Source organism: Phocoena sinus, chromosome 15 (genome assembly GCF_008692025.1).
Source record: "Phocoena sinus isolate mPhoSin1 chromosome 15, mPhoSin1.pri, whole genome shotgun sequence".
Taxonomy (NCBI): domain Eukaryota; kingdom Metazoa; phylum Chordata; class Mammalia; order Artiodactyla; family Phocoenidae; genus Phocoena; species Phocoena sinus.
In genome coordinates, this window is record NC_045777.1 from 37,425,644 (window position 1) to 37,446,173 (window position 20,530).

The following is a 20,530-nucleotide window of genomic DNA, read 5'->3' on the forward strand; positions in this document are numbered from 1 at the left end:
AAAAATCAGAGGATTCTGGTTTATCTAAAACGAAACTCTGGTCTAAATGACAAGGCACTATTAAAGGAGTAAAATAAGAACAAAGTAAATCCTCTGGTAGAAATTGTTTTTAAGAGTGGACACTCAAGTTAGTGGGAGATCACGGGGATGCTTGTGTAAAGACTGATATTCTTAGTTTGAAAGGTAGATATTAAGAAGGAACTGATTGGGAAATAGCATTATTCTTACAGTCTTTCCCTCATTCCCTTCCAGATGAAGGATCACTACACCTCTTCAATTTGCTTAATACAAGGGATAAGAGGCAGCTGAGGACCCGCCTCGGCTCTTAATCAGTGAGAGCTGGATACCCAAGCATAAGAAAGGAACCGCAAGAGGCCCTGGATGACTTCAAAAGAAAACAAATGAAAATACTGACCCTAAAAGAGGCATCCACAAGGTTATCCCAGTGTAATAATATATGATTAAGGTTCTCATGAGAAATTGAAGTGACTTTCCTCACAGGATGATTCATAATTGAGTCTGATATTATTGGCAGGCTCGCAATAAAGCAAGACTGTGCACCCAGAAAAAGGGATTCCAGGTCGACCTGGGAGCAAGAGAAGCAGTAAAGTTTTCTCATGTGGGGGAAAAAACAAGACAAAACACACCTCTGCAATACATGATCCGAAGGACAACTTACAGGTAACTTGCCATCAGCTATTTCTGGAGCAGGACGCAACCAGAACTTCCTTGGCGAGAAGGTTCTGTTTTGATTTTTCAAGGGAAGGAGAAGGAGATGGCCTGGGAGACCATGCAAATGATGTGTGGGAAAGTCACACCTTAAGTAAATAAGGGCCTGCGAGTCCAGGCAGGGAGTGGGAGGGAGACTTCGAAAGAGAAAGGCCTAAATTCTGGAAACAAAGCCTGCTGTTCTGGCTGGGAGGGCACTCCCCAGGCAGCCGTGTGTTTATTCTGATGACAGGAGCAGAAATCGAGGTCGCCCTTCACTGATACTCATCTGAGCTGAGCACCCGCGTGCTGAGTACGAAGCGGGCGCAGCAGAGTCCCTGAGAGCACGGCTGATCTGACTCTCCCGAACAACCTTCACGAAGAAGAGCCTGCCCCCAAGCTTGACAGTAACGCCGTTAAACACCACAGTCGGCTGCCACCAGCGATGGGGGTTCGCAGGCGAAGCCCTTCAGTCTTCCAGAAAGTACACTTATCTTTCTGAAGCGCAGGAAGAGACAATTTCAGGCCAGCCTGGTTTTGTTTTGTTTCCAGCTGCCCTGATTCCCACTTCAGCTTCAAGCCCCAGAGCTCCCCGCTGCATGGGAGGCGAGCTGCGGCAGCGGAGGACCACAGGGGTCTTCAGGATTTTCAGAGCGGCAAAATCCTGTGGCTGTGCTCAGCCTGTCGAAATGCAGATTTCTGGGCCCAACCTAGGGACTGGGGTTCCGTGGGTGTGGGGTGGCACCCAGCAGCCTGCATTTCCACATGTCCCTGGTTAACTCAGGGAATGACACTCTGAGTACTGAGGTTTGGGGGCAGTGAATCCCAAAGTACGGTTCCCCCCGCCGCCCACTCAGCAAGAACAGCACTGCTGGGGGCTTGTTAGAAATGCAGAGACTTGAGTCCACCCCAAGCTATGGAATCAGGATCTGTGTCATCACGAGAGTCCCAGGTAATGTCAGTTTGAGATGCACTGGTTTAGACTAAGGATTCGTAAGCTTCCCTGGGCTCAAACTGGGGTAGCTTTGGGGGAAAACATGACAGGCCCAAAGGAACCATTGAGTGTCACATTAAATCTGCTAATCCTTCAGATTTGGGAGGAGAGTAAAGTGGGCGATCATGTCAAAATGCCACAGACACCAACAGTATTTCCTGAAACAAGCCTTTCCCAGATTGGCATGATGTACATTTCAAGAAGTTCCAAAAACTGTAATCGGGAAGCCGTGGGGGAGGTCTCCATTTGGCTTCTTGCATTGTCCGGGACCATAAAAGAACAGACTTCAAAGGCCAGCAGCAAAAGTCTACATTCATCAGGCTCAACTGACAAGATTCCAGCGCAGCCATTAACCTCTCAGCACCGGCCAGGCTCCCGCCTGCAAAGGGGCCAGGAGATTGTCCTAATCCCATTCTAAAGAATGCTCCACTTTCCCCTATTGATGGGAAAAGTGGGGGAGGGCTGGGAGACAGAAAACCAGGCGGGGGCTGAAGGGTGGAGGAGGAGAGAGACCGCCGCAAAAACCAAACCCACAGCCCTCCATCTAGTCCATTAGCACTTTAAGGGGAAGATTATAAAAACGAGTTATCAATTTACAGAACCGTTAATACGTGAAGTCACTGACTATGCCCAGAAGAGTTTTTTTTTTCCCCCCCGAGAGAGAAGCGTGTGCATTTCACTGGACAGCTGGTATAATTTAATAAGCTTCGGATGTGCCTACTTTTTTTTTTGGTAATGCTTTCTTGTCCTCCAAAGTAAACGAGGCTTATTCACAATAAAGTCAGTCCTCCTCTTGTATTAAAGGGGTCATTATTAGGAAAAAAAAGACTTTAGTTGTTTACCTGCAGTCACCTGGGAGTTTGCAAGACCCATGCTTGGGGCTGCAGCCCTGCCGGCAAATAGCTGTAAAAAAACAAAAAAACACAGAAGGATGTGTCAGCACACTGCCAGTTTCTCACACTGTCACCACCATGAGAATGACCTCGTCCATTAAGCCAACAAAATCCACTGTTTTAAAGAGATCTCGTATCAAGCCCACTGCAAGAAGAGGAAGACGGGAGGTGCCCCAAGAACAAACCCAGCTTTAACCTTCAAGGCCATGCCAGCAGATCCTCAAACATGATAGCATTTGGGGACAAAATGCAGGCAAGCAGGTGGGGGAAGGGGAACTTCACGGAGTCTCCGAACAATAGCTATGCTGCTCCCGGTCAATTCCCACCCTCGCCAAAAGCCAAAAGGAGGTCTCATCCTTCCTCAACTCTGTCATCTTTCCCACTCTGTACCCCAGCCTCTTCAGAACCCTCTGACCAAATAAATAAATGCCTGGTGTCTCAAAAATCCCATGGGACTCACAAAGCCAACCAGGCCGGCTTCACTTGGCAGGCTAATCCACGGGCCAGATCTGGTGGTCCCTGTTTTGTTTTGTTTTGTTTTTTTTTGCAAAGTATCCACAACAAAACCATTCTGCTTCCTTTATTGAAAAAAGTTTTTGAACACACATTAAAAAATAGTAGGTAGATACTTTTTAAGTAATTGTTATTGATTTTTAGGACACCAACTATTTAAAATATGTTTTATCAATCCTTTCATTTGGATCCCAGGAAGGCCATCCTTTTCACTCTTGTCTCTAATTATTTAAGAAAGCAATATCGCCCAGGAGACCGGCAAATTCCTCTCTTTGCCCTACCCTTCAGTCACAGTTCAAAAATTCATTTTTCAACTTGAGTGTATCTTACAGGAATTTACCAAATTATGTGAACTAAGCAGAGTGCGTTAATGTTGGTGAGGGCCTATTACATGGTTGACTAGAATTATACACCAATTTGCTATGAATTAGAAGCTTTGTAAAGGTAAAGACCACAGATAATTCTGTGAATGTCCGTGAATATGTGATAACTCCCTATATTCTAATAGACGGGGCTGGGACAGTAGACAGGAGGTCTGGAAGTTTATCCTACTGTGGAGGCGTTCAGTTCACCACTCGCCCCCTCCCCTCAATACCACGGCCCCCAGAGATGCCCAGTGAAAGCTGCCGTAAGGCCACCCTGAGCCCAAGGGCTGTCATTTTTCACAAGCTGTTCAGACATTGGCTGGGCTAACCCAGTCCCACCTGGCATGTGTTTTGCGTCGGATGCCTTAAAAAGCAGAGCCTGAGAAGGGGGTTCGGGTACAGAGAAAGAGGTAGAGGGCAGATGGGCAGGGGAAGAAGCTGAGCAAGAATGTGGTCTCAGCGGGAGCTTGGCCTCAGCCTGATCCCAGGGGAAACTCTGGAGTATGAACTGTAGCCCAGAGTTAACGCAAAGGGGGCTGTGGCCTTCTTACGCCCATGTCAGCCATTCACAGACTGTGAGCTGGAGGGACGGGGCGTGGAGTGGCACCTGCTTGGCCAAGGACAACGCTCCAGAGAAGGAGATCTTAGCAGCCAGTGCTCAGAGCGTCTGGGGGATGGGGTATCAACGGCATCTTCGTGCTTCAGGCCTAGAAAACAGCCCAAATCTCACCATACCCAAGAAAGCCACCTGATGGCAGGGGGGGTGAGAACATGACACCCAAAGTGACAGCCACCAGGAGCTGGTTAACCCACCAGGCACGCCCACACACACCTTTGTTACATTCAGGGCCCATCCAGCCTTCCATGCACGTTTTGTTGCCATTCTGGTCGCAGGCATAGTGGCCAAAGAAGTCGTCTCTGGGTCGGCAGAACTTATTGCAGCCGAAGCCATAGTAATAGTCATCACAGGTCACGCGGATCTGATACTCAAAGTGGGCAACCCCCGTGTTCTGCTTCAGCGTCTGCCACTGCCGGCTGGGGTTGATCATGCCTGAGTGAGAAGCCTTTTCAATAATGCTGTCGGGTTCTAGAGGCAAAAAAAAAAACAAAAAAAAAGGATTAATCACACCAACATTTACATCAGACATCAGAGCTTTCTCCCCCCACCATTTTGATGACTTTTAATAACAAATGCACACGGCACAAAATTCAAACAACACAAAAGGGCAAAAAATGAGCCATTCATCTCCCTCCCCATCATACATTTACCCTTTTTACTGGGCATGTAGCATTTCTTCATCTGGAAATAAAGTGAAATCATTTACCTAGTTCCCAATATGTGCACTGAGGTTGTTTTGGCCTTTGGCTATTAAGCAAAGCCACAGGGAACACCCTTGAACATATTTGCCTGTATGTGGTTCTAGAAAAAAGAAATATCCCAGAAATGGAAGTGCTGGATCGAAGAAGACACACACAACCAACACACTTCCGCCCAGAAAACCCAAACCACCAGGAACAAAAGCCCCATCTGTCTGCCCTCCCACCAGCAAAGGAAACTGTTTCCCAACAGCAGTGCCAACATTGCGTTATCAGACTTTCTGATTTAATGGGTATTTAATTAAGTGATGGTGAGCACCCTTTTGACAAAACCATGTGTATCAGCTCCTCTGAACTTCAATCTGTTTCTCTCCTTTGCCAACTTTTCTACTGCGCTGTTTGGTCATACTGGTTTGCAAAAGCTCTTTACATGTGATAGAAAGTGGCCCCTTATGGAAGGCTATTCTTGAAGAAATTTCATTATTCCAGGTAAAGGTTAGCAATCTTTCTTTTCTAGCTTTAGAGTTTTGTGTCTTGCTTTAGAAAGGCTGTGTCTATTTCCAAACTCTTCACTGGAAGCCAAAGAGTAATTTTTTTTTTTAATTATAAACTTTGTCACCTCTTAAGCTGGCATTTAAATAACAATACCATGAACTTGATGCATTTCACCTTTCACCTTTGCCCAGAAGGCAGATGGGAAAAGCATTCATCCCAGTTTACAGACAGGTAGACTGAGGGTCAGGCTCCTTAAAGAGCGCCTACTGAGGAAAAGAGACTGGGGCCCAAACAGGTCCAGGAGGAAGAAGTGGTCCCTGCCCTGGGGTCACCTATCACTTAGTATGAGAAGAGACGGGTACAAAAATAGCTCCAAACTCCAGGTGCCAGGAGTTCAGGGGAGGGGCGTGAAAAGGAAACAAGGCCCCGAGTCAGCACCCACCCTGGTCCTGTGTTTGTTTTCTTAAACCTGCCAGCACCAACCCTTGATGCCTTGTCAAATTCAAGGCCACCTTGGAGAGACCGTTAGGACCTGCTTGCAGTGTCTTTGTGATTCGTATCCACCTACACCCCTGTTTTTCTAGGCCTGTGCTCATCTGCAAGGCTAGGCAAACCCCACAGGTGACCAGGAGACGGGCACTCCTGGGCAGCTTCGGCCATACTCCACTTCCAACAGCGCCCCAGCCCTCACCCTCTGGGCTCTTTACCTGTGGGCAAGACGGGCCTTGAACAAGCCTGCATACCTGCAGACCTACATCCCGGCACGCATGAAGCACTTGCAGAGGACGCTTTCCTAACCTGAGTTTTGCAAATAAACATGGGCCAAAGAATGACAAAAATGTCCCTGCATTAACTGTGTGCTTCCTCTGCTGGTTCAATGAAAAAGTGTAGTGAGCTATTACCATGTGATGATGAGATCTTAATAAAGGGATTACTTAAACACACTAGCCATGGCTCCTTCTCAGGCAGGCTGCAACAACAAACAATTCAGACAAGAGTCCGGGGTTATCCTAAAGGCACAGGCTGACATGTCAGTCAGTGGTTTGGTATGCTTTCTATTTCCGGGAAATGTTGTGAAGACATCATTTCAGAATCCTCAATGGGGCTCACAGGTCTGTATAACTAACTTCACACCTGCGTGACAGATTTTTCCTAAGGGCCCAGAGGGAGTTGAGTGTGTCTGTGACACACTTTCTGGCATCTGGATTACAGAGATGCTTCTTCTAAGCTGCTGTCGCCTGAATCACACTTCCTATCAGCTCAGGGCATTACCAGTGTTTTTGGGGTAGTTCAGTTGATAGCCCAGCTTTAAGATTGGAAGGGGATATTACCAGGCCTTCCTACAACCTTGAACTGCATGAAGATGGAGCACGAAGAACCCACAACAGCCTTGCAGGCCAAGGAGGAGGGGATGAGAGGCGAGTCTGAGCAGAAGCCTGCAACCACGCCAACCACAAACCTTAACCAAGAAGGCTACAGTATAAGGAAAACCTGGTCCTAAGTATGCCAACCTGTGTTTACGTATCTACTGATCAGAACGAGAAACTGAAATCATTTGCTCTGGGGGAGAGAGTAAGATCTGCACCCTTATATAGCGCAGTGCTGAAATGCAATAGCAACGACCTTGGAGGGCTGGCCTCAGAAAATACTTTCTAACACGTGTACATCACCTGGGTTTCACTTGGGCCAGGCTCTGCTCCCAAGGGTTCATTGCAGAGCTGATGTGAGAAGGAATTCTCTGTTCCCAAGCTCAGGGCTCTGCCTCTAATCTGAAGCCTTGTTTGGTCCCCAAAGAGCAGCCAACCCTAGTTGGGTTGCTACACATCCTCAGCGTCTGCCCTCATGGAGGACAGTGCCTTGGGAGGGACAGAGGGTGAAGGGAGTAAAAGCAAAACATTCCAGGCAGTGTGAACAGCACGTGCAAAGGCCCTGAGGCAGGAGAGAATGTGATGCATTTGAGGACAGAAAGCTGACTGGTGGGGTTTGAGAGAATACAGGTATGACAGATGACAACGTGGCATGTGAGATGGAGCTGGCAGGGAGACAAGACTGGGCCATGCAAGGGGCTTTGGGGCCACACAAAGATCTGTCCCAAGGGCAACAGGAAGTTACCAAGTGGCTCTCAATAAAGGTGACACTCAAATGTTATGCTCTGAAAAGGTCAAGATGGCAGGAAAATGGAGAAAGCGCTGGAGGTGGACCAGAGTAGATAGGGGTGCATTAATTCAGCCGCTACTGTAAGAATTCAGGCGTAAGCAGATGGTGACATGGACCAGGGTAGCAGCAGGGGAGGTGGAGGGAGGCAAACCCAGTCAGGATTGGGTGTGGAGCACTGGACATAAGATTTTCGGAACTTGGAGGTGGATTAGATACTGATGCTAAGAGAGGGTGGTACACAGGAGGTGCTGTCCAGATTTCTGGCTTGTGGTACTGGGCGTTCAAATGCTGGTGCCAGTCGTCCATAAAGGGCCCTAGGCGGGCTCTGCATTTGGGGAGGGAAGATGACACATTTGGTTCTGAATATGCTGGAATCCGAGATACCTTGGAAGCATCACAAAAGGAAGGCTGCACAAGCACGTGGATAAGCCACTCCCAGCAAACCCCCGTCCCTCCTCACCAGGGTCACAAAAGTGAGGCTCGGGCTTCCCTGGTGGCGCAGTGGTTGAGAGTCCGCCTGCCGATGCAGGGGACACGGGTTCGTGCCCCGGTCCGGGAAGATCCCACGTGCCGCAGAGCGGCTGGGCCCGTGAGGCATGGCCGCTGAGCCTGCGCGTCCGGAGCCTGTGCTCCGCAGCGGGAGAGGCCACAGCAGTGAGAGGCCCGCGTACCGCAAAAAAAAAAAAAAAAAAAAAGGGAGGCTCAATGCCCTGCAGTGGGCATTCCGTGACTTTGAGGCAACCCCTCTCCTTCAAGAGTAGACGGCTGAACGCCCTTTATCTCTACCCCAAGTCTTCCTGTGTCCTTCCAGTGATTTTACCTCTTAGCAAGAGAGGAGAGGCTCCAGAACCCCAAAATGGGGCAGACAACCGTGGGCAGCTCTGGAGGGGCACCAGCTTCCGGAGGAACAGCTACCTGACCCGTGGGCTGGTGGAAGGCCCAGGAAGGGCCCTGCAAACACTAGGGGCCCCTTGCACACCCTGACAGGTGTCCTAACCCAGCTCTTACCAGGAGCCAGGGTCAACCTCAAGGATGCTCACGCCACCGGCCAGCCTGTGTTAACATCTGCACCAGGACATCTGAAGAGCCTGTATCCCCCTCCCCATCTTCCCAATGTACAGTTACCATTGTAAGCAGGTCAGTGACATAACGCTCACCCAGCCCACAACGCGTGTGGCAGGAGAGGGAACAGAGAACAAACAGGTGCCCAGGACCCTGACTGGCATCAGCCACAGCCCAGGCAGGTCACTGCCTCCCCTCCCTCCACCAACAGCAGGACGGGGGTATCACTCGGGGAGGAAGGTCCACGGATCTGGACTTCAGGTGCCAAAGCACAAGGAGTGACCCAAACGGCCTGAAGCTTCTGGCAACCGGGGCTCAGCAGTGATCGAGCGGCTCAAGGTGGGCCAGCGAGACAGTTGGGCAGTGGCTGCCTCTTGGATTCTAAGCCCTCACTGCGCCCTCTCTGGTTATTCACCAGTCCCAGAGTCAGGAAGGAAAAAGCAAGGCGAGAAGAGGGGGAAATGTTCTTAGCAGCAAACACACCAAGGGTCAGAGAGGATGAGACACGCAGAGGGATGGGATCGGGGGGCGCACAGAGACACCAGGCCGGTCAACCCCTCCTCTTGTGCAGACTCAGGTTTCAGCGTGAATCAAGTTTTCCCATGACAACCACCCAGATCCTGCTGGCAAAAAGGGAACTGGCTGGCAGTCTCAGCGAGGGAGGGGAAACGTATTTTGAAGCTACAATCCAAGAGCAAAGACTCCGTTCTAAGCCAAACAGATGCTGCCGTTTCTACCGGCATCCTCTAGGGCTTCCCCCGAGCCCAGCACCCACCCACTCCCAGCAGCCCTGAAAAGCAGCCTGCGCTGAGAACAGAGCCACCTTTCAGAAGGGGACAAGGCCAGTGTGATGGCCGTGAGGCACTGGAACACCTGTCATGCACAGTGTGGGAAACCCTGACCGGCTGGGGGCTCACCTGCCCAACAAGTGAAATTCAAGGTCGGTCTTTAGAGCCCAAAGCCACCTCTTCGGGCTTTATCTTTCCGATGAGAGATTAAATGCTCACTTAAACTTTAAATGGACTTTTAAAAAGTCACTACTTTGATCCTTTCGCAAGTCTACAAGGTTTTAGAGTTGTAAAACCATTAAGATCTCTATCCCAAAGATAATCTAGGGGCCGTATTCAGGGACTGAGTTAACTGGCGATCTGTCCTGGCCACTTAATGTTCCAAGCGAAAATTCTAGGGGAATTGATGGAAAAAGACTCCACGGGGCTGGGGGGGAGGGGGGGCGGGGCAGTGGCAGAAGAGCTCTGAAGCAGCCTGGGGACAGCTCCGTCCAGCTCTGACAAGCACCGGTGCCAAGCTCTGTGCTTCCAGACTCACGCGCTCAGCCCATGGCTGTGATACTTACGGACAGTGTCATTGCTGGAATCCCACGCCTCCACAAGCAAAGTGTAGGACCTCTGTAACACAGATAAACAACAGCTCAGTATTCAGAAACGGGGGTCAGCTCGCAAAGGTCAGGCCTTCTCAGCCTCCCTGCACGCCCTGCCAAACAAAACCATGCAGCCAAAATGGAAACTGTATTTGCTGTCGAAGTGAGGTCTTGGGTGTTTAGGTCCAGACCGACTCCCCACCCCTCCCCCTAGCACCCACCCCAGGGTGGCAAAAGACACCGGGCCCACCGTGGTCCTCATGCAGGCAGCCTAAAGTCCCGACCAAGAAATGCCATCTCCCTAGACTTGTGCACACTTTGCGTATGCTTTTCCTAAACTTTCCAGACTCTAACCCTTGTGCTTGAGAAAACCACACAAAGAATTGATTCTAAGCTAACCAAACCAGGTGTTTGTACCTGGGAGTGGAGGCGCTCACCCAGTGAGGAGGGCTGGGGATTGCTGTTACACTCTGGGCCATGGTGGGGAGGTCCCCAGGGAGGCCCCTTTTCCTTTGCAGAACCCCTTTGAAAGTCCTGTCTGTGTGAGACCATCTCGGCTCCCACAAGTATCAGGTGACTCCAGGAAGCAGGAGGGGTGGGTAGGTGCAAATAGACTCTGAAGACAAAGGCGGTAACCTAACTTGGGGGTGCAGGGGGGGCGGACTCTAGGGACCAAAGTATAAAAGGAAGAAAGAGCTGCACCCCATGGGTTGTATTTATTGATAAACTTATCTGTCAATAAGATCTAACATTCCAGGAATAATCAGAGTCCACTAACTAAACAAATTCCCTGGACACTGGCGGGATGCCAGCCATTCTACTGAAGGTACCTTTTATCTTCCAGGCTTATCTCAGAATTCCACCTCCTCCCCATGCCCCGCCCCCCACTGCCAAATCCAAGCCATTAGCAAATTCCCACTTTTACTCAAATCTTCATTTGTAATTTAGAATGAGGTCAGTCTCACAAAACACCAGGGTTTCAAGAAAACTTCTGCTATCTTGGCGCTGGGGAAATGTATCCAAAGGGGTAGAGAGTAGGGAGGAGAGGCACGTGAACCCTTTTATGTATCCCCGCCTTGTCAACGGCAGGTACCAGTACGTCGGAAATAGTAGCGTATATTGATCAAATAATACAATGCCACCTACAAGGTGAAGGCAAAAACAGAGGGGGGAAGAAAAAAAAAAAAAGGAACTTCATTCATAACTCAAAGCAAGCTTACTGCTCACACAGCGACCCAGCAGGTCTCTGAACAGAAAAATATCTTGTGATAGACCCCGCCTTGGAATTCAGCCGAAATATGTTTCATACTCAAAGCAGAGGATTCCATTTCGCTCACTGATAACTGTGGGAAAATGCTCAGAAAAGCAAGCAAAACTGGGCAAGCCGGGGCACATACCCAGCCCTCTCCTGCAAGTGGCCAGAGGTCCAAATTCATTGCTGTCGTCACTGGTGTTTTATTAGTGAAAGTTACACCTTATTTACTGCCTCTGTGTTTCTTAGGACTTCCTACAAATTACCAGACTCTTCCCTGAGAGCACCAAGAAATTAGAGGTTTCTCTACTGATTTGACATGACAGCCAAGTCCAAATGAGGCCAGATGTGGGTCTGATTCTGGATAATGAAGCCCTTCATTTGCTGGTCACGTCGAGACCCACGTTCTCCACTTCCACATATTGTTGTAATTAATCCTCTGATTAAATGCACTGGTACCCGGGAGTTTGTTCAGACTTGTACAAGCAGTAAACACATGATATGCCCACAACCCCACAGAAAGGGAAGGCATCCCGGGACCGAGCTGCTGTGACAGTAGTAACTCTGCTTAAAGCTCAAGGGAGAGGGCATCCTTGGTTCTTGCACAAGATCCTAGAAGGTCAGGCTCTCTCCCGGACTCATCCTTCCAGAACTGGAAGATCTCAGAAGTCGCTGACCAACATGCCCCACCTTGAGGGGAAAGAGGAGTACAGAACCCTTGACACCAGCTGGCAGCATGATTTCCCCATGAACGGCCTTCTAGGAGGTGAAGGTGGGGCAGGGGCTGGGGGCCGCAGCACTGACAACGAGGCGTTGGTAGAAAAATCAAGCAGCAGCCCTGGACCGTCTCTCTCCCTTGTTTCAGAGAAGGGACTGTGGTTCTAGGACTCGCCTCCTGGGGCAGAAGGATTCCTCCCACCCAGCCTTCAGAGAAAAGGATTCTCTCCAAGGCTCCTATTAGGAGGCACTCTTAAGCTCCCACTCCAACCCCACACTATAGATCAACAATCGAGATAATTTGGCAATGATTATTGGTTGCTAGGGAACTTTAAGTTTTCCCAGGCCCACACTTGCCCTCTGTACATCCCAGAATGTACATCCCGACTCCGGGATCCAGATCATGTGCACCTTATGCCATCAAGGCCAGGTACCAGGCCCCAAACTGGCATTCCACTACAATCACATCACCCCCAAGTGGCCACTGCAAGCCTAACCCTAGAGAGGCCAAGTCCCAAGGCCCTTCTCACGGCTTGGGAAGGGGTGCAGGCGAGATGACGGGCAGGTGTTTCAACTTATTAACAAGTTCATACAAAAAAAAAAAAAACCAACCCGCAAAAAACATAAAAGACAGCAAACACCTGGATTTTTCTTGGTTTCAAACTAGGAGAACACGATTCTTATAAAAAGCTACCTGGCATTCATCTATTTTTCCTTACATTTTTCCAGAAAAATGGCCTGGGGGTAAAGCAGGAGGGATGGGCAGCCAGCAGATCTTCAGTCTGGGTTCACAGTGTGAATCGCTTCTGTCCTTCCCAGCTCCAGGGAAACCTGGCAACACGGCAGCTGGTTCTCACTCTCGTGCAGCAGGAAGGAGCAATGGTCAGCTTTCAGGAGGACCTCTGGGGAGGATGCCCATGGAACTCTACCTCCAGGAGGGTCCTGGCATTGAAAGGCCCCCGGCGCCTCCTCCCACCCTTGGCATTGGGGCTGCGGGAGGCCTGTGTTCCGCGCCCATCCAGCCCCATGGTGGTTACCTTGGCACCAGGCGGAGTGGTAAGCACTTAATTGCCATATTAAGAAGGGGGGATGTGAGAAACAAAGGTAATTGTGCTGGCAGCTGAGAGCTTCCTCTTCCTGGCAACAGTGGCAGCCAAACCGAGCCCTGAGAAGCTGCTGCTTCCCCTCCTGCCAAGCTGATGGACACAAACAGCCCACCATGCAAACGGCACACGTGCGGCATCCAAAAGCCCGGGCTGCAGGGCAGGCGGCAGGGAGCGCGCCCTGGGAGCGCCCACAGGGCCATTGTACAGAGGCATCGGCCCCAGGTCGGTCTGGGGCCCTGTGCTCTGCTGACTCAACTGTCGCTTCCTGTGGCTGGCCCTGTATCTGCATTATTTGTACAGCGGCTGCATTATTCCCCGTAATCCTCATTTCAGTCAATTCGGCCACACTATTGTCCTGCCTGCGTCTGGGTGGCCGGAGTATAAAACATTCCAAGCACAAACGTATTCAATAAAGGCTCCAGAGATGTCATGAGTGGGTACATGCGCGCTCGCTCCAACGATTCATGTGTGGCAGGGTTTGGGCAAGGTGAGGCACGGAGGGAGGACAGCCACCCCATGGCATCCCGGCTGAGACCTCAGTCACAGAAAGCAATTTAGTCTGCAGGGCTTGACATTTCAATAGAGTCTGATCTGGTTACAAAGGGTGATTTTTCTCATGAAAGCCCACCTCAAAGACTCACCAAGCAGGGCCCCGAAGCTCATATCCAGATTTGAGACTCTCAATGAGAGGCCCCCCACCCCCTTTCCCATCATTACCCCTACCTGTTTGAAAAGCATCCCACTGATAATTAAATGCACCAGTTACAAAAGGGTGGCGAGGTTAATAGATAGAATACCGAGAAACCAGCCAAGCACAACCGTCCGGTTCACACAGAGCAAGCCTGAACAAGATGCCTTTCTACTCGTTTACCAGAAGCGCATAAAGACTGGGCTGAACTGATAGAGGGCCCTGAATGTTTGACTATTTATGTGCCACTTTTAACCACTGCGAGCCACGCTGTTGTGTCCTCCCAGCACACGCAGTGCACCAGAGACAAATGTCACTGGTGCCATAGAAACAAGGGCCACAGGGCAGGGTAGTGCAGGCGGTGATCAGAAACCAGCAAGAAGTCACAACACAGCCACTCACCCCCGCCCCATGCCAAGCTAGAGGCAGGACATTTCTGAACCCAGAACCCTACCCCTCCGCCTCTACCATTCTAGAAAACACAAGAATCATCACTTCCCATGCATACTAAAACAAACATCTTCCTAAAGTTGAAAACGAGGTTAGGTTTGTTTAGGGCGAATTTTTTTTTTTTTTAATGTACTTAAAAGCTGGAGCAGCTCGGAACCTCACCCTGGGGGTTGAAGGGGCAGAGTGTAGGGACATGCCTCTGAACGTTTACCAAGGGGGAGTTCTCAGGAATATTTGCCTTTATGGATTACCATGCTGCTTGTATGCACATCCAGAGATTACGCATTCTTACACTGTAACTGATCTTGAAAGCCTGGCATTGGAACCAGGTTCTGGCCCTCCTACAATGGGCCAGTGGCTGCTATGAATCCAGCCAAGACCTCTGTTTGCATTCCTGTTTTCAGATCAGGACGTGAAGACTCCCTGTTGCCTTGGCTTCGTTTTTTCATGAATAACATTTTTCCTCTATGCTAAACTTTCCACATACCTTCCATCCAAAAGGTCCCTTACAACTATTTGCTGTAAAGATTTTAGGCAGCATTCAGATTGCTGGCTTTCTGGGAGGCTACATGCTTTGTGAGTGGCTGCTGCCTCTCCTCCTTAACCATCCAACTCCCCCAAACAGCCTCCATGCCAAAAGCTTCACCATTCTTGAAAAATGCTTGAAGTCCCTATAGAATTATGGGTGTGGAGCTGGTGGGTTGTAAACTCCTATAAGTACTGGAGGTTTGAATAAGTTGCTAAGAAACAAGACAACAAGGAGGAAGAACACACAGAGGTTACACCTGGAAGAGGAAAGAATGATCAGAAACCAAGTACCTTGAATGGGATTCCATGTGGGGAGTAGCCATTCTGCAGACACTCAGTACAAAGCAGGCATAGCTCAACTTTCTCTCCAGCCTGGTTTTGCAATGCAGACATATCATTTCATCACTTTAGTTCGAGGTAGGTATCTTAGGGCAAAGGGTGTTTTCCCCATACACAGAAAGTCGCTCGCTCTGAGCACGTACACACGTGTGCTATTTGTATGCACACATGCTGACCACGTGGGTGGCACATTCTGACTGCAGAGAGGAGCCAGTTCAAATGAGAATCCCATCCCTCCACGTGGCTACCCATCTGCGGAGGCCTAGGGACCCGAAAGCACAGAGGAAGGCATAAAGGCAAGGGCATGTCAGTTACGGTCTGCGACTAACCTTATAGCATCCGATTTACCCAAACCCCTGGCCGTTGGTCATTCAGGCCTCAAGTGTGATGCCAAAGCTGGCATCCCTCTGGTATGCAAGAATCACACTTCACTGGGTTTTCCTAAAAGATGGAAGTTGATCTCAGCAAGTCTTTTGTCAATGTCAATGGCATTTAAATATGAGGCCAAGAGACTAGGTACCTGAACTGCTTCCTCCCAAATTTCTCCAGATTCACTTCACTCCAGGGCCAGCGAAGCATCAGTACAGCTAACTGGGGTTCTGGAGTTCCTAAAAAGTTTTTGGGACTGGGTAGTGGTAATTACACTAATGTACTTTTAATTATCAGGCACTCCTGGGATTTAGTACTAATTTTGGGAAGTGCAACTTAACCATTTCAGTGATTTCTAAATGGTTATTCCCCAATCATTTCCCGTTGAGCCTAATTACCTCCGATAATGCATGGTCTTATCGCTGGGTCCCCTGATTGGAGGATCATAAATCAGGCTACTGCTTCAAGTCAAGCCCCTCTGAGCAGCACTGCTATGCTTATTAGAAGCCACGAAAGAAAACCATCACCAGGCTGCGGCTCGGGCAGTGGACCCCAAGTGGGACACAATCAGATACTGTCTGGAGGGCAGGCCCACACCACAGAGCTTCTCACAAGGACACTGGCCTGTGGATTACACTTCAGATCTGACCAAATCGTTTTCTCCTCTTCCTCTTCAGAACACAAGCAGCTGTTTGATTGGGGCCATAATTCCAGACAAAACACATAATTACACCACCTTCTAAAGTGACCTTCTTTTGTGCACCCTGAACCACCTCTCTGCCACTGTCAGCAAACTTGGGAGGAACCACGTGGACACTAATTGTGGCTGCCTAAGGGTTAGAAGCTTAGGGGCCAGGAAGTCCAAGGTGGTTTAGATTTTTTTTTTAAACCCTGTATCCTCCTTGTTCCATCTTGAAATTCTATACCAAGTTCAGCTATTACCTATTTAAGATATCCGCTTTAAATAGACACGCTCGCTAATATTTAATTGCCAAACTGAATGAAGCTGTGCGATCTACTTCGGTACTAATCCAGCTGCCTAAGTGCTTTCACTTCAGTTAACACTCACACTGGAATCATTCTCGAAAGTTACAGTGGTGTTTCTCCAACCGTGCTGGGGAAAATAACACGGCACACCCCACCTCCACTCTCTCTTGGGAAGTCAAGCTTACGCTGCACAGCAGGCCTTTTTGGGGCGGTGGGGTGGGGACTTGTTTAGGGGGGAAGCAGGCATTTGGCCCAGCTTCAAAAGAACCACTCTCTCAGTGTGAGCTCCAGCCGTCTCCCCCATTCTAGAAAAGCCGAGAGTCTATTTCATGGTTGGTGACCCGCGGGGCCTGAAACCACAGACAAGCACCAGCAAATCAATCGTCTCCCTGCCCTCACACACCACGGCCGCTCTTCCCCATCTCGGGCTCTCTGCCAAGTGTCAAAAGGAGGCAGACACACCTTCTGGGTCACTTTCCCTGGCCAGCCAGGGGAGCAAGGCTCCCTGTGTTCATCCCAGCCGTTTCTCTGACCCTCCTCTCCAAGATGAACCTCAGCCAGCCCTGCAGCTTTTCCACATCAGTAATAAGATTCCTTTTATGGTCTTGTGAAAAGCGAGGGGCTCCAGACTGATCCTCCAGGCGGGTGCAACCACCTGCAGGCCCCTTCCCCCCTACCTCCAAACACACGGACAAGGCCAAGGGCGGTCAGTCGTCACAGTCAACTTGGGCCCAGCCAGATTAAAAAGCGGCCAACCTCTTTAGCTTAAAGTTCTCCCTAAAGGGGATTAACAGACAAGATAAACACTCTTTGTAAAAATGAGATCCCACAACAGACTCAGTCCTCCATTCTCAGAGAATTCCACAAACCACAGGTTTTTATAAGCCCCTTTTAATGGCATGTTCTGATAAACGTCTCATCCCACCCAGGCAGAGGGCACTTTATAACGCCAGCCCCAGTCAACGTGGGCCTTGAGAGGCACTCCGAGCTTCTCACGTACTCCAAGGCCGACTCTCTCCCCTCCCTTCTCACAGTTGCGATCGCAGCCCTAGCCCGCGATAGGAGGCAGCAGAGTGCGCCCCATCAGAGCACGTGGCGAAGAGTATTCCCCAGGGCACCGACCTCCCCCTCTCACCACCCACCCGCCCAGCACAGGCCAGGCCAAGCCCCAGTCCTGGTACTGAGTCACGCCTCCTGGACGGCAGGAGCGGGGCAGAGGGCACCAACATTTTCCCCTTTCCTCCCCTTCTGCAATCACACTCATCTTCCTTCCACCCGTTTCGAGACGTTGCCAGGGCCTCGCTGCAGGATCGGCCAGCGGGGCCCGAGCCTCAAGCGGATCCGGAGTCGTGGGTCTGTGCACTTGCACCCGCAGGGGCTGCCTCGCTCGGGCCGCCCCTTCCAGGCCTCGGCACGCCCCCCGACGCTCGCGGGGCCCGCGCGCCCACCGGACGAGGGCGCACCCCCGCCCTTCCCGGGGAAGTTTGCAAACACAGCTGTTCCAGAGCCCGGGAACCGCTGTTAGTGAGGCCAGAAGGGCTACGCCGCGCGGGGGCGAGGGCAGGAAGGGGCCGACAGGGGGCGGGTGGCTCCCGTGCCCACAGCTCTGGGGAAAGCCCGGCCGCCCCCCCCGGCGGCGGCCGCCCCCCGGCCTTACACTCAGCCCAGAGCGCGCCCCCGCACGCACCGAAATCTCCCGGGGAGCAGCGGGAAGTGGGCTCCCCACACCCTCCAGGAAGGACACACCCGCCCTCCCGGCTGCTCACGGGAAACGCGAGGGTGCCAATTTGGACGGCGTTCGGAGGCCAGAACTGTGCCGAGCCGCCTTCCCCGGCGCATCAGGTTTAATAAGGCTGAGTAAAGATCATCTATAATGACCTCCTGGCTCGGGCGGTTACTCTCGGGCCTTCACGTTGTAAGTTTCAACCGGCCTTCCTAGGAGCCTTGCCCCACCATCCGCTCTGGGGTCCCACTTTCGTGCGCTTAGCAAAAAGCACTGGGGCTGGGGCCTGCCGAGATCTAGCTACAGAGCCTCGGCTCCCTAACCCTGCCACCACAGAGACATCCCGGGTTAGCGCCGAGCTTCCAGCCAAGGCCCTTTAAATCCCTCTCCTCTCGCAAGAGAAAGCAGAGCTCGGCCCACGGGTGCAAGCCACTGTCCGTCCGCCCCCCGGCCGTCACTCACCGGCCAGGCAAAACTGAAAGGTAGTACGATGCGGTTGCGTTCGTTGCCACGACTGGCCTTGAGGTTGAAGGTGTTGCCCCCAATGACAGGCGTGGACCCTGAGCCAAAGCTGCAGGGCCCCCCGGCCGTGACGCGCGACTGGTACTCCTTGAGGCACACTTTGAAGTACGTGTCACACTCGTCGCGGGAGCACTTGCGGTCCCCCGGGTTCCGGGCGCCGCCGCAGCAGTTCCCGTTTTGCAGCTCCCCGTTCACGTTCTGCATGGAAAGGATCTCCAACTCGAACTGGCCGGAGGCCCCGCACACCTGCCGGCGAGAGAGGAAGGGAGGGAGGTCAGTGCAGGGGAAAGTTGTTTTCTTCGGGGGTGGAAGTGGCGACTCCGTCCCCGCCCGCCCCGACGAGCCCTTGGCGCCAAGTGAAAATAATTTTACAAAACTGGGTGCAAGGACTCAACGTGATTCCCGGGCTTGAGAGGCTAGAGTGGGAGCAAACCGAAACGACTGCCCCCCCCACCCCAGGAGCAAGAGCGGAGCGAACGCGCACTCTGCCCAGCCTGGAGGGTACATTTAGGAGCCAGGGGTCTCCCCCAGCCCAAGTGCAGCTTCTTGGGCGCAGGGGCCGGGGCGGGAGCCGGCGCCCCAGGGCTACCGAGGCCGCTCCAGACGCTCAACCGCAGGCGTCCGGGGCGCCGCGAGGGAAAGAAGAGGAGGGTCGGGAGAGTGGCCCGGCGGGCTCTTACCTTGGCTCGCAGGGCGCAGAGCAGGGCGAGCAGGAGGCTCAGGGGGCGCCCGGGCCGTCCGCGCGTCCGTGGGGACCGCATCGCTGCACCGCGCGCCGCGGGCACTCGGGACGCCGCCGCCGCCGCCGCTGCTGCTCGCGCTGGTGCTGCCGCTGGTGCTGCCGCCGGTGCTGCCGTCGCCGCTGGCCCTGCGGCCGCCGCGTCCCGGCTCTAATATACTCCGCCGATTGGAGCATGCACGACTGGAAAACAACACCACTTTTCAAAAGCCCTTTCAAGAGCGGCCCGTTCCAGAAGGCAAAGAGCCCGGCCTCCTTTTATTATTCTGATCGCTTCTTTGAGGCGCTCCCCCTCCTCTTCCACCTCCCGGCTTTCTTTCCTTCTCTCGAGCTCCCCTTCTTTTATTATTATGATTATGCGCAGCCTTTTATTCCCTTTCAGATCAGCTGCTTAGAGAGGAGGGAGGGAGGGGAGGAAAAAAAAAAAACAACCCGAACCCAGCTCGCGGGCCGGTCGCAGGTAACACAATGACGCGTGCCCGCCCGGCTCTCGGAGAGGGACTCAGAGAGCCCGTCTGGGAGCCGCGGCCGGGGCTAGCCACCTCTACCCAGCGCGCCTGACAGGCGCATGCGCGCTTATTAATATTCATTAGGGGCGTGTCCACCATCGACACGCCCCTCCCCTCCCGTTGGATGGGGTGGGGGAGTACAGGGAGGAACTTGGAGGCTCAGGGGGGCTCGGGGACGCGCAGGGACGCGTAGACGTCTGGGGGCCCAGCGCAGACCCCCGCCCTCGGGCGCTTTGGGCCAGGCGGGAGGCGGGTAGGGGGTAGGGCGCGGGGAGGAACGGGAGGTCTCCGTTGCTCTGGGACGCGCTAAGCCACTTAGACGCCCGGGGCCCCCCGCGCGGACCGCCCCCTCGGGCACCTCGGGACGGGCGGCTCTGGCCGCCCGTCGGGGCCCCAGGTGTAGGCCCTGCGGCGCTGCCTGAGCAGTCGGAGCGGGGCAGCTTCCGCCTTCCGAGCCGCCTGCGTCAGCTGCGGCTTTCGCCCCGGGAGGAGGGCCTGCCCGCCGGGAGCCGGGACGGCTTCCCGCGAGCAAGCTAAGCGAGCGAGAGAGTCGCCCAGAGCGCGCGGCTGGCGGCGGCGGCGAGGCTGGCGCGCTGGCTGCCGTCTGCTCGCCCCGCGGAGGCGACCTGGGCAGGCGCTGATGGGAACTTTGAAAAACTTTCCCGGAGCCAGGCTGGCCGCAGATTCGAGGGGAAGCCTCGGCCGCGCCCTACCCTCTT

General features: G+C 52.5%; 1 protein-coding gene across 5 annotated transcripts in view; it reads right to left on the minus strand.

Moving 5' to 3' along the window:
- Positions 1–19,833, minus strand: part of JAG1 (jagged canonical Notch ligand 1) — a 35,674-nt gene extending 15,841 nt beyond the window's left edge. Inside the window, exons 1-6 of one of the 5 annotated variants that reach the window (XM_032605803.1) lie at positions 15,483–15,971; positions 15,292–15,403; positions 14,915–14,995; positions 9,859–9,910; positions 4,306–4,560; positions 2,545–2,605 (exon numbers count right to left, since the gene is read on the minus strand). In XM_032605803.1, coding sequence (XP_032461694.1) covers positions 2,545–2,605; positions 4,306–4,522 — 278 coding nt within the window. In that variant the 5' untranslated portion in view covers positions 4,523–4,560; positions 9,859–9,910; positions 14,915–14,995; positions 15,292–15,403; positions 15,483–15,971. Of the gene's footprint in view, positions 1–2,544; positions 2,606–4,305; positions 4,561–9,858; positions 9,911–14,914; positions 14,996–15,291; positions 15,972–18,503; positions 18,810–19,243 lie in introns of those variants that run through there. The other 4 variants (XM_032605800.1, XM_032605802.1, XM_032605801.1 and 1 more) reach the window with 4 other exon arrangements.
- Between the last annotated feature and the right edge of the window lie 697 nt (positions 19,834–20,530).